Source organism: Taudactylus pleione, unplaced genomic scaffold (assembly GCF_031769625.1).
Source record: "Taudactylus pleione unplaced genomic scaffold, aTauple2 ptg000113l, whole genome shotgun sequence".
Classification (NCBI taxonomy): Eukaryota; Metazoa; Chordata; class Amphibia; order Anura; family Myobatrachidae; genus Taudactylus; species Taudactylus pleione.
The window spans coordinates 7,400,494-7,415,406 of record NW_028284515.1 but is presented as its reverse complement, the minus strand read 5'-3'; the positions used below and the strand labels follow the sequence as shown (position 1 = coordinate 7,415,406).

General features: G+C 42.6%; 1 protein-coding gene across 3 annotated transcripts in view; it reads left to right on the top strand.

Annotated features, from left to right (window-relative positions):
- MAP3K9 (mitogen-activated protein kinase kinase kinase 9) overlaps nt 1–14,913 on the top strand; it is an 82,775-nt gene that overhangs the window by 48,870 nt on the left and 18,992 nt on the right. For all 3 annotated transcript variants that reach the window (XM_088471308.1, XM_088471309.1, XM_088471307.1), the window contains one exon: nt 13,649–13,829. In XM_088471308.1, the coding sequence (XP_088327434.1) occupies nt 13,649–13,829 (181 nt within the window). The remainder of the gene's footprint in view (nt 1–13,648; nt 13,830–14,913) is intronic.

Sequence of the window (14,913 nt, the reverse complement as noted above, 5' to 3'; positions counted from 1 at the left end):
CGCCTATCAATTAAGTCCTTCAATTCGTCAACATCGGTCCCAACCGCTCAAGTTCATCAATTCCTCAACATTGAACTCCTATCAATTAAGTTCTTTAATTCTTCAACATCTGTCTCAAACCAATTAAGTTAATCAATTCTTCAACATCAGATTCAAATCCATCATGTTCTTCAACTCATCAACAGCTCTTCAATACAGCATACCGATCACTCCGGCCCTACTCAACAATCCAGCATCATTGGTCCCAACCCGATTCTGCTCATCTATACAGTATCATTATCTGCAGTTCTCATTCCTAATAAAGAGATTGCATTCCTGTCCTCGCCTTCGGAACCCATCATCCTCTACTTCAGCCTCCCACATCTGTATCAACCCTCAGGAGTGACAGCCTATCCATTTCCTAGTGCGGATGAACTTATTGAACACTGTAGACTTAACCAAAGGCTACTGGAAAGTACCAGTGACGGACAATACAAAAGAAAAGACAGTTTTTTTTCGACACTGGAGGGTCTGTTCCAATACAAGATGTCGCCATTTGGTTTACATGGGGCACCTGCCAACTTGATAGATAAAATGCTAATGCCCCATAAACCGTATTCTGCTGCTTTTCTCGATGATGTCATCTATAGTCCTGACTGGCAGTCTCACTTACCTAGGGTATAGATGGTGTTCAGTGTCAGACTGGGGCATGAAAGGCCCACCAGGGGTTTGCAAACACAGAGGCCCACTAAGAGGCGTGACCAGTTGCTGAAAGGGGTGTGGCCACCTGACCACAGAGGAGTGGCAAGCCTTTATAGGTGCGACATAACCGAATTGCTCTGGGGCACCCCCAAGCCTTAATCCAGGCCTGGTAGAGTATACCTGCCTAACAGTGGCGAAAGTACTAATAATAAACCTGGTACTCTGGGGACTGCAGAAAAGTCTAGCATACTTTAAAAATGGCTCAGGTTGGGTGCCTTTTACTATGCTTGCTGACACAAACTATTAAATTGTTGTTTTGTTAATCCTTTGTATTATATTTTGGGGACACACTCTGACAAGATTAACAAAACAGCAATTTAATTAGTTTATGTAAACTGGCACTGCCTAGTCTACTCTTTATTACAACAACTACTAACCTTGTTGGGTTATCTTAAGGTCATTCAGTATGCTGGGTGCTGCTGAGGCTCCATGGGTCTGCGCCTTCTTGTTTTCCAGGCTCCCCTGTGTCTAGGTTCCTCCCCCCTGCTGATGGCACGTGATATCACCACTGGAATCAGTGGTGCAGGCAGTTGCTTATATGATCTCCTCACTGAGCACTCCGCCACTCCCAGCCCTCCACCCCCTGTCAGCAGGGTCAGCCTACAGCGTATCCTCTTAATATCACTGCTCGGCAAAAAGGTAGCCCTGGCAGCGGCATTGCTAAGCTCCTCCCAGAGGTGTAACTAGGGTTGATGGCACCCAGGGCAAATTTATAAATGGCACCCCTGAAAACTATTTTTTAAAGTCCTGTCTGAATTCTTATATTTGTACTGAAACCGTATGTACATACTCCTAAAGCTCTTCATACCTACAATCACTAGCAGCCCTTTTTATACTGTATGTGATGGGGTATGAAAAAAAAAGTCACATAACAAAAATGCCATCCATCCTTATCTTGTGCTTCAAATTGACAGTTGACGGGACCTGCACCAACCAGCCACCACCTCGGAATTTGCTGCCTGGTAACAGGCGGAGCAACAGATATCTCCACCATTCAGTGCAGCATCAGGAGCAGTGTGCCTTTCTACCGAGAAGGGGTGTCACTCACAAAGCCCTATAGGGACAGTGGGGTGGAATGATTGCAGAGGCAGCCCCAGGTTTTGTAGGGCACTGGGCAAAGAATTAAAAGGTGCCCACAAAACCAATATCCACTTTGTAATTCCCCTAACTCACTACTGCTCCCTGAAAACCATACTTCACCCACAGACGTACACTCAGACCACTCCCTGGTACTATACCACACCCACTACATTCCCATCACTTACAATCTCTCTCTCTCTCACCCACTACCAATCTCTAGGGCCATACCTCATCCATTGACATACCCCTCACCTACCAGTCCTCCTTGACTCCATAACTTCCTCGCTGTAATTTCTTTTACCAACACTTCTTGACACAATGAGGTATTTTTATAAAGCAAGCCGCCACTTCTCAGCGAGCCCACATGTTAAAACAGCATTAATATGAAGTGTAAAGCCTATTGTGTTTTTGCATTTAATATTGGTGCTGCTTTTAGTTTTGAGCTCTATCCTGCTGAAAGTGTTGATGCTTTGTAAATATACACATATATATCCCACCCATAGAATTAACCCACCACCACTCCCAGACACCATAGCTTGCCTGTAAAAATACCCTTTCCAAAATCTAACAAAAGAAGATCACACCCAAAAAATTGTATAACCTTTTTATTTCTTAAACGAAATTGTCCTACCTCCCTATGACACCTGTTGCTTTTTCCATCCGCTGGCTGTGTTTTGCTGAGGCTTTTCTTCAGTCTGAGGCGGCTGTATTGCCAACATTGGCCTGGAGACTAGGACATGGTTCTAGAGGGGGGTTTCCAAAAAGCAAAAATAAAAATAGTGTAAGGAATGTATAAAATATATAAGATAGATGGACAGGAGATAGATCTATATACATAGACTGGAGATGGATCTACATACATAGACAGGAGATGGATAGATAGGAGATGGATCTACATACATAGATAGGAGATAGATGATAGATCGATCTACATAGATATACATACACACAGAGAAATAACAAAATATAGGCACTCTGGGGACTTTTTATCATGAAAAAACTTTTGTAACTGCAAAGCTGCTAGTCCAATGTTTTTATTAAAGGTGAAATCTCTAATTGCATATCACTAAAATATTTTTGAGGGGGGAAGTGCTATACACAGGAGCTAAGAGGATTAAAAAAAAATCAGTTAAAGAGGTATCATCACATAGACTGGGGGTGGGCACAGACATGGGGGTAAACAACTGCATTACTAACAGGACTTAGGCAGGCAGAAGATGAAGAGAGAGGGGCTGGGCACAAAGTGATGCAGAGAGGATGATCCAGAACCAGCCATACAAAAAACTAAGTGTAAGTAAATAGAAACAAACATAAACTGTAAGAGCTGTAATGGATATATGGCACTGAGGAAGTTACACACAGCAGAGAGGGCACAGACAGAGAGGGGTGGGTTCTTGACTCCCAGTCCCAGAGTTACACAGTTCCACTTGCAGGGCCCGCCCTCATTCACCTGCAGTGTGCCACCTTCCAGCAGAACTCTTTTTGTACCGTACAGATCATCTGGTCTCGAGAGTCGCAGCCTGGGTCCTTCATACTACAGTACAGTATGACCCCGAACAGAAGGGGCTGCTGGGACTTGTAGTTTTAACTAGTTGCTTGCTGCACATCCTCAGCTGCCAAGTCAGTCAACAGCTGATGACTGCCTGGCCCCAGCAAGCTGCTGCAGGCTGTATTTAAGAAACTGCGCTGGTGCATTGGCTAGGCTCCACCCTCCCGCAGTAAAGGGCGTGGCTATTAAAAACTAGGGCCCACCGGGAAATCCCCAGGTAGCCAGGTCAGAGCCTGGCAGTGTTGTTCTTCTGCGAGGCAGGATTGACAGCCAGCCCAAAAAAGTGTTGCTTAGCGATGTAGTAGGTGAAGTATCTTGGATACACTTATAGGCAGAGGTTTGATAAAGCACAAACTTAATAAAATTAAGTTAATACAAATTTGGCCCCAAAATAAGAAGCAGGTGAGCGCTTTCTTAGGAATCACAGGATATTACAGAAGATTTATACCCAATTTTGGCATCATTGCTGTCCCTTTTGGTGCGTACACACGGGACGATCGACAACGTTATCGTTGTATGATATCCCGGGTGTGCTGGACTATCGATCATCCAGCACACCACCAATTCACCAACAACTATAGTGATCCGCGATCGCAGGTCCCTTTAGTAACCTGGTCGATATCGACCAGGTTGGCCTGCATGCACGGGCGATGGACAATATCGATATCGTCCATACGTGCCCGCGCATCACAGGTCGTTGGACACTGAAAAATGCACGATATTAACGATATGATCGTTATCATTTATATCGTCCATTTTAATCGTACCGTTTGTACGCACCATTTGACTGACCTTACCAAGGGTAAAGTGTCAGTTATAATTAAGTGGAATCCTGAGGTGGATAGGCATTTCAGACGTTGAAGGTAGCATTGTGCACCCAGTTTTTATTACACCTGACTTTAAAAATGAATTTATTGTGCAGACCAATGCATCAGATGTAGGGATAGGTGCTGTGTTGTTTCAAAACAAAGATGTGAAGAGCATCATCTTATTTATTTAAGTAGAAAGTTTAATATACAGTACATTAGATAAATTATGTCACTGTTGAAAAAAAAATAAAGCACTGGCAATTCTAATGCTCACTTAAACACTAAAGTACTACATTTTGGGGAGAAGGTTTAGATTGATTACGGATCATTCTACGTTAAAGTGGATGTCTGAGACCAATGGGACAATAACTAGATGATTCTTGGCATTACAATATTTTACATTGTCAGTAGAGCATAGGCATGGAAGCCAACTGGCCAATGCAGATGCTTTGTCCCGTATTTGTTGTTTAGGGACTACAGGAGTTCTTCCCTGCAGGTCGAAAAAGCAGAGAGGGGAATGTGACAAAACACAGGGGAAGTTGACAAGGGAGAGATATATGCCCCAGGTTTCTAGCTTCTGTCTGGAAGACAGAAGCTGATTAGCAATATTTATTGCCAGACCACCTGTGAGAGACAGCTAAAAGGCGTGTCTGTTTCTTTCAGGGTTGGCTGATTTGAACCACCTTGGTTTAAACCAAATGGTTTATTTATTTTTATTTTTTTAACATGCTGGTTTTTTAATTATGCTGTGACTGCAGGCACGGCACCATAACTTCTTAAAAACAAAAAGCCTATTATGAAGGCAATTCCCCTGATATTCATATGAGTGAGCTGAACCAACACAGTAAATTCAGACATAACAGAGAAATAGGGAGGGTGAACCAAATCAGAGAGGTACTAAATCTGCCTAGCATAATCTAAGACTCTACAATTTCGTCCACTAACAATCCTATAGGACAGGAGAAAACCACAACGAACACTGCGCTACAGCGCAGCTCCCAGATCACATGCATCCAATAGCACATCCCTCTACAGAGGAGGACGGTAATCCTGCTGCTGGGATTTGTAGTTGGGCATAGGCTTAGGAATCTTTACTGAGCCTTGCTCTAGTATTACTGTACATCATGCAAAGCGAAGCAGGCTGCTTTCCTAACTTTATCAAACTGGACAAATCAGTGAAAGGCAGCTTAATAATAAAACCTGTGTGTTATGTCCATTCCTGCATTGAGTGGCACCACTCCCCTACCTACCCAAGTTCCTGCGCATATGGTGCTAATAAAAAGAAAAGTGGATAATAAACCGAGAAAATAACACGTACAATGCTGAATGGAGAACCAAACCTCTCAATAATGATCTATCCAGCAGAGCTACTGAGAGCTTGGAGCTCTGAGACATTAGAAATTTAAATAGAATAAGGCTTAAAATACAGGTTGCCTTGTATAATAGAGTGTTCACAAATAAAAGTGTGTGTGTGTGTGTGTGTGTGTGTGTGTGTGTGTGTGTGTGTGTGTGTGTGTGTGTGTGTGTGTGTGTGTGTGTGTGTGTGTGTGTGTGTGTGTGTGTGTGTGTGTGTGTGTGTGTGTGTGTGTGTGTGTGTGTGTGTGAGTGATTTCCGCCAGACATGTAACCATATCCTTCAACTGAAATACTGATAGCGCTTAAAAAAATGTCTGCACTCAATATTATCAGCTCATCTTCTGTGCTGATGAGCTCAAAAATCTTCTTTGTATATATTTGTGAATGTTATTTGTAGGTATTTTATATAAGGCAATATGTACCTCCCATAATTGCCATTATTATATACGCCGACGCCTGCAGCTTTGCAGTTAAATGTGAAGGCGTCTGCTCCTGGACCTCACACAGGTCCCGAGAGTTAATCTTCTCCTTTGTCTTCTGTTAGAGTGCAGGTCGTTACATTCCATTTGTGGCAGCAGAACAAAAGCCTGGATCACGTGTATTCCTAACCTGCTGGGCTTGTGGGAAAGATGAGGCCAGAATAACACAGAGTTCTGTGTATTCTGAGCGCAGCACTTCACAGCCAACAGAACTGCAGATACAATTCTAGTAATTCTTCCTACAGGAAGTATAACTTAACAATAAAAAGGGAATGTGTAGGGTTAAAGAGAAAATGTACTGCTGAAACACTGTTACCACGTTTTATATTATTGTGAACATGTTGATTGAATGGTCTTTCTTTAGATATTTGCAGTTATAATAATTTTGCTTGTGCTAAATTAAACCTTTTTATGTATGAACAAACGGAGCGATATAGTGGCAGATTTGACGGCTATTGCAGCTATATCGTTTGTGTGTGGGCATGATATCTGCTACCCCGTGCGCTCCAGTGAGGTCGTCCGTCGCTCCTCCAGATCTTTCTGTCTGCACAAGAGATCTGGAGAATCGACGGATGTTCTCATGCTAGTCTCTGCGGGGGGAGGAGGAGCAGGCATGTCGGGCAGCAGATCGCTCAGTGTGTGGGGACCGCCCGATATAGTGCATCGCATCGCTGGGTGCACATCGCACCGTGTATGGGGCCCTTTTACTCAGTGGTCACTTTTGTGTGGCAAAGATAATACTTGTTTTCAGGGGTGTATCTAGGGGTCCGAGCGCCCATGGCAAAGTAAGGGACAGGCGCCCCCCATGTTGTAATTATGGACAGCTCACGCTGCAAAAGGGGCGTGGCCTTGTGGGGAAGGGACGTGGTCACGCATTAAATCCCCCAATTAAAATTGCGCCACACATTACTGCCCACTACTCGCATTACACTGCAGCAGTTTATGAATATGGTGCTGCCAGAGTATGTATGTTATGCCACACAGAGTCCATTCAAGCAGTACCCCTTATAACACATTATGCCATGCAGTAATTCCCCTTACACATTATACCATTCAGCAATGCCCTTTACACATAATGCCCCATATTGTAATGCCTTTACACATAATGCCAAGTATCATTCCGTTACACATAGCCACAATTTGTAATGCACTCTCCCCTCTCCAGTGACTCCCTTATCGTTCCTCTCGCCCCCTCCAGTGACTCACCTGCTGCTGTACCTCCAGGTGTCCCGGGTCTTCTCTCCCCCCCCCAGCGCATTGCACTTGCGACGTCGCGGAGAGTGCCGCACCGGCATTCTGGGACTCGGGAGGCAGTGGGTGGGAGAGTGAGTGGCCATCATGACTCCGCTGCCGCGGTGGTCTCAGATGGCAGGCGGGCGCCGTGCACCATCTATTTAGATGGCGCACTGGCAGGGAAACTGCTCCTCTCCACACTATGTTCATGCACGGCCCGACGTCATGACGTCACCGCCGCTCTCTGATCCTATTGGTAGAATAGCAGGGGAGGCGGAACTGGGGGACAAGATGCAGGTTCTCCCAGTCAGGCAGAGGTAATGCATTCCTGACTGGGCGGGCAATGACTACATTAAAAAACATGGCGGCCCGGTGAACTACTATGCGATTTTACCCCTTGGCCATGTGTGGCACCGCTGGGCGTCGCCTCTACTTCGGCCGGCGCCCCTGGCGAGTGCCATCCTGGCCAATGGGTAGATACGCCCCTGCTTGTTTTAAATTACCAAGCTATAACCTCTAAATCAGCCTACTATATAGGTCTCAAACATTTAGGGTTGCGGACAGAACTTATCACAGCAGGTAAGCAGCAGCACCCTTCCATCCAGCGTCTCACTTACTGTTAGGCGGGCACTAGGTGGGAGAGGCTGTGAGGCTCCAGTGCTTGCCTCCAGTGCTGGGTGGGCCGGGGACGAGGTAGAGGATATGGCCGGTGTCCTCCTTCTGGCAGGGGCAGCTCTAAGCAGTGAGCTGCATTGTGATGCTTCCAATAAGTCGAGCTATGCTGACGTTTCAATATGAAACATCAGGGCAGCTCAACTGTCAGCCTCGTCATAGTGCCAGGCGGCAGGGATATCTGTCTAGATTTATGACTTTTTATATGTGTAACACACAGCAGTGTTTCTATTTTCTTCCTGCCTAACGATATAAGTAAAGCAGGGGATTATGTTCTGAGGCAGTGGGAGAATTTCTTTCAATCAATATTTTAAATATTGATTTGAACCTGCTACAGCCGTGTGCTCAGGATCTTATTCTGACAAATATGTCATCTGTCTGAATCAGTGACTCCCTATATGTGCAACACACAGCTGTGTATTTATTTCAATTATATGTATATATGTTTGGTTTTAGAGCCTGACTTGAGATAGTTATAGTCTTGTGCTCAGATGGATGAGATCTTGTGATATATATTGCTGATTTATTGAATGATGATTGATGATTATTACCTGTCTTAACTATATCTCTGCTGCCTGTTGGGTGACATTACTTTCATCAGACACATTATTGTCATTACAATTGTGGTTAATTTGATATCACAGAGGGATCACTCTATTAACTTTATGTTGCCAAACAATGTTTTTGATTCCATAAAGGGTATTTTATCCCTATATGGTTTGGCTCCCTTAACTACAAAGATTAAAAATATCTGTTTTATGTATGTTCATCTGTTTAGTCTATCTTTTTAATAATACAATATTAAAAGTTATATTTAAAAAATTTTTTTTACAAACGAGTTCCCCCAACAAGAAGTCTTCTTTCTCTCTATTGGTTTATTATTGTTCCTTTTTTTGACTTTGGGGAGCACCACCAACCTATAAAACTTGCCCACATAGTGGAGGATTAACTAGTGTAGTTGGTTTGAGATAATTTGTACCTACCTCGGTCCTGAAGGGCCTAGAAGTAGGTCTCTTAAATTAGTCTGGTGCGACTCTCACCCCCATGTATCTCATTCTGTCTCAGGCAGGGATATTTTTCCTGGTGGACCGCCTGAGAAATATAGCGTGTGGAGAACACTGCATAATCCTGATCTGTGGCTCTTTGCTTTCAGGAGGTCGCTGGCGTAGATTTTACATCATTACTAGAAGCTGCCACTTTCTGTCGTGTTTAAACCAAAATTGTAAACCGTGATCATGTTAAAAGCAAAACATGCCGACTATCTCAACACGTTCTGTTTGTGTAGTGCCATTATGATTAATGTCACTACCTGCAAAAGAAAACTCAGTTAAAACTTGAGAATTAATAAAGATTCGTTGAAACGAAGAACACCATTATTTCCTTGTGAAATTCTGCTGTATCTGTTTGATATGTCACATGACTAACTTCCAAGAGTTGCATCCAAGAAGGCCAACTTTAAGATGGCCGCCATACTGGTGACATACCCTAAAAAGTTTTCCCCCATTCTCACATATTATGTGTAGACACTGGATTAATATTTCCTTACTCATTTCCTCTTTATAAGGGTGTTTCCACACTTATGGACCACCCCGAATATTATTGTTTTTCACCCAATAGCCCACATGTGAAGGCATATTTATTCCCCCCCCCCCCACCCCTTAGACTGGGAAAAGGTTTAAAAAGTTAATTAGTCAATTAGTTTATGTGAAATTATTTGGGCACACGATTCTGGTTTACAGTTTTCAATAATGTGTTAGAACAGGGGTCAGGGTACTTTTTTACCATTTACCCCAAAATATGTTTAGATACGCCGACGTTACCCCCTTGATTTGAAAGGAAGGACATCCTATAGTAGTGCCCCCATATAATGCCCCTGTAGCAGTGCCCCCATAGTTATGCCCCTGTAGCAGTGCCGCTTGTACAAAAATAAAATTACATTTACCTGTCCTGTCCTCCCGGCTGCTCCTCGGAACTATGGGAGAGACGTCATGTCTCTCCCATAGTGCGCATGGAGAGAGCCGGAAGCTGGAGTTCAGAAGAGAACTCTAGCCTCCGGCTAACGAGGCACGGCAGGGAAGGAGCCAGGCACCCGCTGGTGGTAACATCTCAGCGGGCGTCCGGCTTAGAGCCTCGCTGGGCTGAAGGTCACTGACGCCGGGTGCGCCGCTGCACCCGGCGCCAGTGACCTCCATTCCTGGGGGTAATGGTCGGACAACCGGGCATGCAATGATTCATATTCATGCCCGGCTGTCCGTCCATTACCCCCAGGAATTTCAGTTTTACCCCAAATGGGGTTATTTACCCCTGTTCCCCGACCACTGTGTTAGAATTATAGGTAAAATAACTTTTTGATTTCTGAGTCTTTGTTTCCAGTGCTATTTTAGGACAACTTTACTATTGTTTTATTTTTTGCCCTAGCAAAACATGTAACCCCAACACTTTTATAAGGCCATTAGATCAGCAATCCCCCAAAAAATACTATTTAACAGATTTTTTTTTTTTCCTCCCAATTTAAAATTTTCCAATACACCAATATGCACCCATACATTAATGATATTTTACAGTGATTAGCAGATTATTTTCATTCAAAGATCAGACATACGAATCATGAAAGTGCCCATTTTACTAGTAAAATACTAGTAATGGTTTGCAAAATCAGCTTATTGTTACCACACACTAGCAATATACAGCCCCGTAGGGTTGGTGAAATCAAACCTGTTACACAACCTGATTCACTAATGCCAATCACATTTTGGACGGAATTGGCGATCAAATGAACCCCATACAGATGTACAAGCGGTGCATATCAAATTAATTAGCGCAGTCTCCTGGTGCATCTAAAGATTATCTGTCCAACCAGCCAACTAGTTGATTGGTTGGAGTGAAAATCTGGTAACGTATAGGAGTAACAGATGATCAGCAATTTGCTCCTAAATGCCAGAAAACAGATGAAAATGATCGTCAGACAAGTTTGTTAAATGTTTGATCTAAAGAATTTGTTCAAACAACAGTTTTTGTCCATATTCCGGCGTTTGGGAGCAAATTGCCGATTGTCATTTGCTTTCATACCTTACCAGATTTTCATTCCAACCAATCAACTAGTTGGCTGGTTGTACAGATAACCTTTAGATGTGTGGCCAGCTTTAGTCGCATTGCACTGTACCTTATACCCCTTTTCCACCAAAATTCCGTGTCTGACCTGGAGTTGGAACAGGGTTCCTATCCGGATCAGATCTGGAATTTAGCCGGTGCCGACTCGGGATATTCTCAGAGTGCGCCGTACACACAGCAGGGTTTCACGGGTTACTCCTGTGTTAAACCCTGCTATTTACCTGGGTTGGATCGCCGGGTCACTCGACCCGGCGATCCAACCCTCACCCCTTTTACACCAAGGAGCTGCCCGGCTTAACCCTGCAATAACCCGGGTTTTAGCTTCGGTGTAAAAGGGGTATTAGATGCATTTTGGCAAAAAAATTATGCCCTGCCCTAGCAGAGTAGCGAGGGACCTGACGGCTCATTCACGCCAGGCAAGTAGCGATGCGTGCTGTATTAAAGCTAGAGGTATGAGGACACATCTGTGCATTGCTTAATTCTTTCACAATAATCTGCATATTGCAGAATTGCTTTAATAGATTGCGAATGAAGGTGCTCTATATCTTTTCGTATTTCCAGAGTTTATACTGCATTTTTCTCTTTTTAGTCTTATTTTTATATATATATATATATATATTTACAAATTTTTTTTTAACCAATTTTTTCTGGTAGTGATTTATTATTTACTTGTCTCTTGGTTGGAGCACATTACTTTTTTTTGTATTGCATAACAATATATAATTGCTATAAGACTTTGCATGTTTAGATTTGTTCTATCTTTTCTGATAATATGGTATACACATGATGATGAAAATGAGTCAGTCGTTTTCTGTATTCAAATAAATACGTTTATTATGCTTTGTCAGCAACAGTCAGGTCCATAAATTTTGGGACATGGACAAAATATGAAAATTCTGTCATCTATTCACCACCACAATGGCTTTGAAATGAAACAAACAAGATGTGCTTTAACTGCAGACTTTCAGATTTAATTTGAGGGTAATTACATCCAAATCAGGTGAACGGTGTAGGAATTACAACAGTTTCTATTTGTGCCTCCCACTTTTTAAGGGGCCAAAAGTAATGGGACAACCTAAACAATCCTAAATCTAACTTCACTTTTTAATACTTTGTTGCAAATCCTTTGCAGGCAAATACAGCCTGAAGTCTGGAACGCATAGACATCACCAGACGCTGGGTTTCATCCCTGGTGATGCTCTGCCAGGCCTCTACCGCAAATGTCTTTAGTTCCTGCTTGTTCTTGGAGCATTTTCCCTTCAGTTTTGTCTTCACCAAGTGAAATGCATGCTCAATCGGATTCAGGTCAGGGGATTGACTTGGCCATTGCATAACATTCCACTTTTTAGCCTTAAAAAACTCTTTGGTTGCTTTTGCAGTATGCTTCGGGTCATTGTCCATCTGCACTGTGAAGCGCTGTCCAATGAGTTCTGAAGCATTTGACTGAATATGAGCATATAATATTGCCCGAAACACTTCAGAATTCATTGTGCTGCTTTTGTCAGCAGTCACATCATCTATAAATACAAGGGAACCAGTTCCATTGGCAGCCATACATGCCCACGCCACGATACTATGCTTCACTGATGAGGTGGTATGTTTTGGATCATGAGCAGTTCCTTTCCTTCTCTTCTCTTCCCATCACTCTGGTACAAGTTGATCTTTGTCTCATCTGTCAATAGGATGTTGTTCCAGAACTGTAATGGCTTTTTTAGATGTTGTTTGGCAAACTCTAATCTGGTCTTTCTGTTTTTGTGGCTCACCAATGGTTTGCATCTTGTGGTGAACCCTCTATATTCACTCTTGTGAAGTCTTCTATTGATTGTTGACTTTGACACATATACATCTACCTCCTGGAGAGTGTTCTTGATTTGGCCAACTGTTGTGAGGGGGTTTTTCTTCACCAAGGAAATAATTCTTTTGTCATCCACCGTGGTCTTCCGGGTCTTTTGGTGTTGCTGAGCTCTCCGGTGCGTTCTTTCTTTTTAAGAATGTTCCAAACAGTTGATTTGGCCACACCTAATGTTTTTGCTATCTCTCTGATGGGTTTGTTTTCATTTTTCAGCCTAATGATGGCTTGCTTCACTGATAGTGACAGCTCTTTGGATCTCATATTGAGAGTTGACAGCAACTGATTCCAAATTCAAATGTCACACCTAGAATCAACTCCAGACCTTTTACCTGCTTAATTGATAATGAAATAACGAGGGAATAGCCCACACCTGTCCATGAAATAGCTTTTGAGTTGATGGTCCCATTACTTTTGGCCCCTTAAAAAGTGGGAGGCACATATTGAAACTGGACCGTTCACCCGATTTGGATGTAATTACCCTCAAATTAAATCTGAAAGTCTGCAGTTAAAGCACATCTTGTTTGTTTCATTTCAAAACCATTGTGGTGGTGAATAGAGGCCAAAATCTGAAAATTCTGTCAATGTCCCAATATTTATGGACCTGACTGTATGTCTGTGAATGGGAAAGTCTGTATATGTTAGATTTTGAATGTTTAATCATACTCCTATATTTATAAAAAAAAAAAATTCTTTCATAGTTGTGACTTAAAACCTGACCTTGGTGTAATTTGAGGCAATACATAATTACGCTTTTCATTTCTTACAGTTCTAATATTAGAAATGGTGGAACATAGTGACCTCAGCAACAAGATCTTAAAGATCACAGACTTTGGCCTAGCAAGAGAATGGCACAGGACCACCAAGATGAGTGCAGCAGGCACCTACGCCTGGATGGCGCCAGAGGTCATCCGCTCCTCCATGTTTTCCAAGGGTAGCGATGTGTGGAGGTACAGTATGAGCATCTGTTTCTATAGCTTGCTTTTTTATTTCATTAAATTCAGTGTACAGATGTAAAAACCCCTATTTTGTATTGCCTGCAAAGATGCTGAAACTTTGGACGGTCACATTAAACAGAACACTGTTGTTTATCACTTTTTAATCATGTTGAATTTCGAACTGGATACCTGTAAATGCTTTGAATTAATAATTGCTGGGCTTTAATAAGGCTCCATTGATTTGTGCTCTGCGTTCATGATTAGGACCTAGTAAGAACCTCAAAAAGGCATTCACAAATTCCCAGGAAGATCTTCCTGCATAAAAATGAATCGACACGGTAACATTCCTCCGTTTTTGCTCCTTTAGATTTTAAATTGGGATAAGCAAATGACCATAATCGTAGCCATTTTAACCCTTTGACTATTGAAGGTTTGATGAAACGTCTTACTAATGAGACATGGTCAAGTCACATAAGGTTTTTAATATACATTAGTTCAGGTCTTATTCCTGTGATTTTATTGTTGTACACTAAGAGGCATATTTACTAAAGTGAAAGTTTTTAGAAATGGAGTTGTTGCCCATAGCAACCAATCAGATTCTACTTAACATCTGACTAGCACCTTCTAGAAGATAATAGCTACAATCTGATTGGTAGCTATGGGCAACATCTCCACTTCTAAAAACTCTCACTTTAGTACAGTGGTTCCCAAACTTTTTTGAATCACGGCACCCCTGAGTATCAAGATTGTTTGCAAGACACCCCTAGCATAAAAGTTTGTTAATGAGAAATTCATTAAAAAAAAATTAAGTAAATTGTGCTTACCTGCAATCCTTTTGGTCAGTTATGTGGTGGTGGACTGGTTTGAGCTGCTCTTTTTACACATATTTACATTACATTGACCATAATTAATTAGATTTGGTGCTGGACTACCAAGCTCAGGCACCCCTGCAAGTGTCCCGAGGCACCCCAGGGTGCCACGGCACACAGTTTGGGAACCACTGCTTTAGTAAATATAACCCTAAGGTTGGTGATTTAAGGTGAGTGTAGATTTATGTGTTGTATTTTGTAACGATTTGCTCCACTCCATTTGTGCA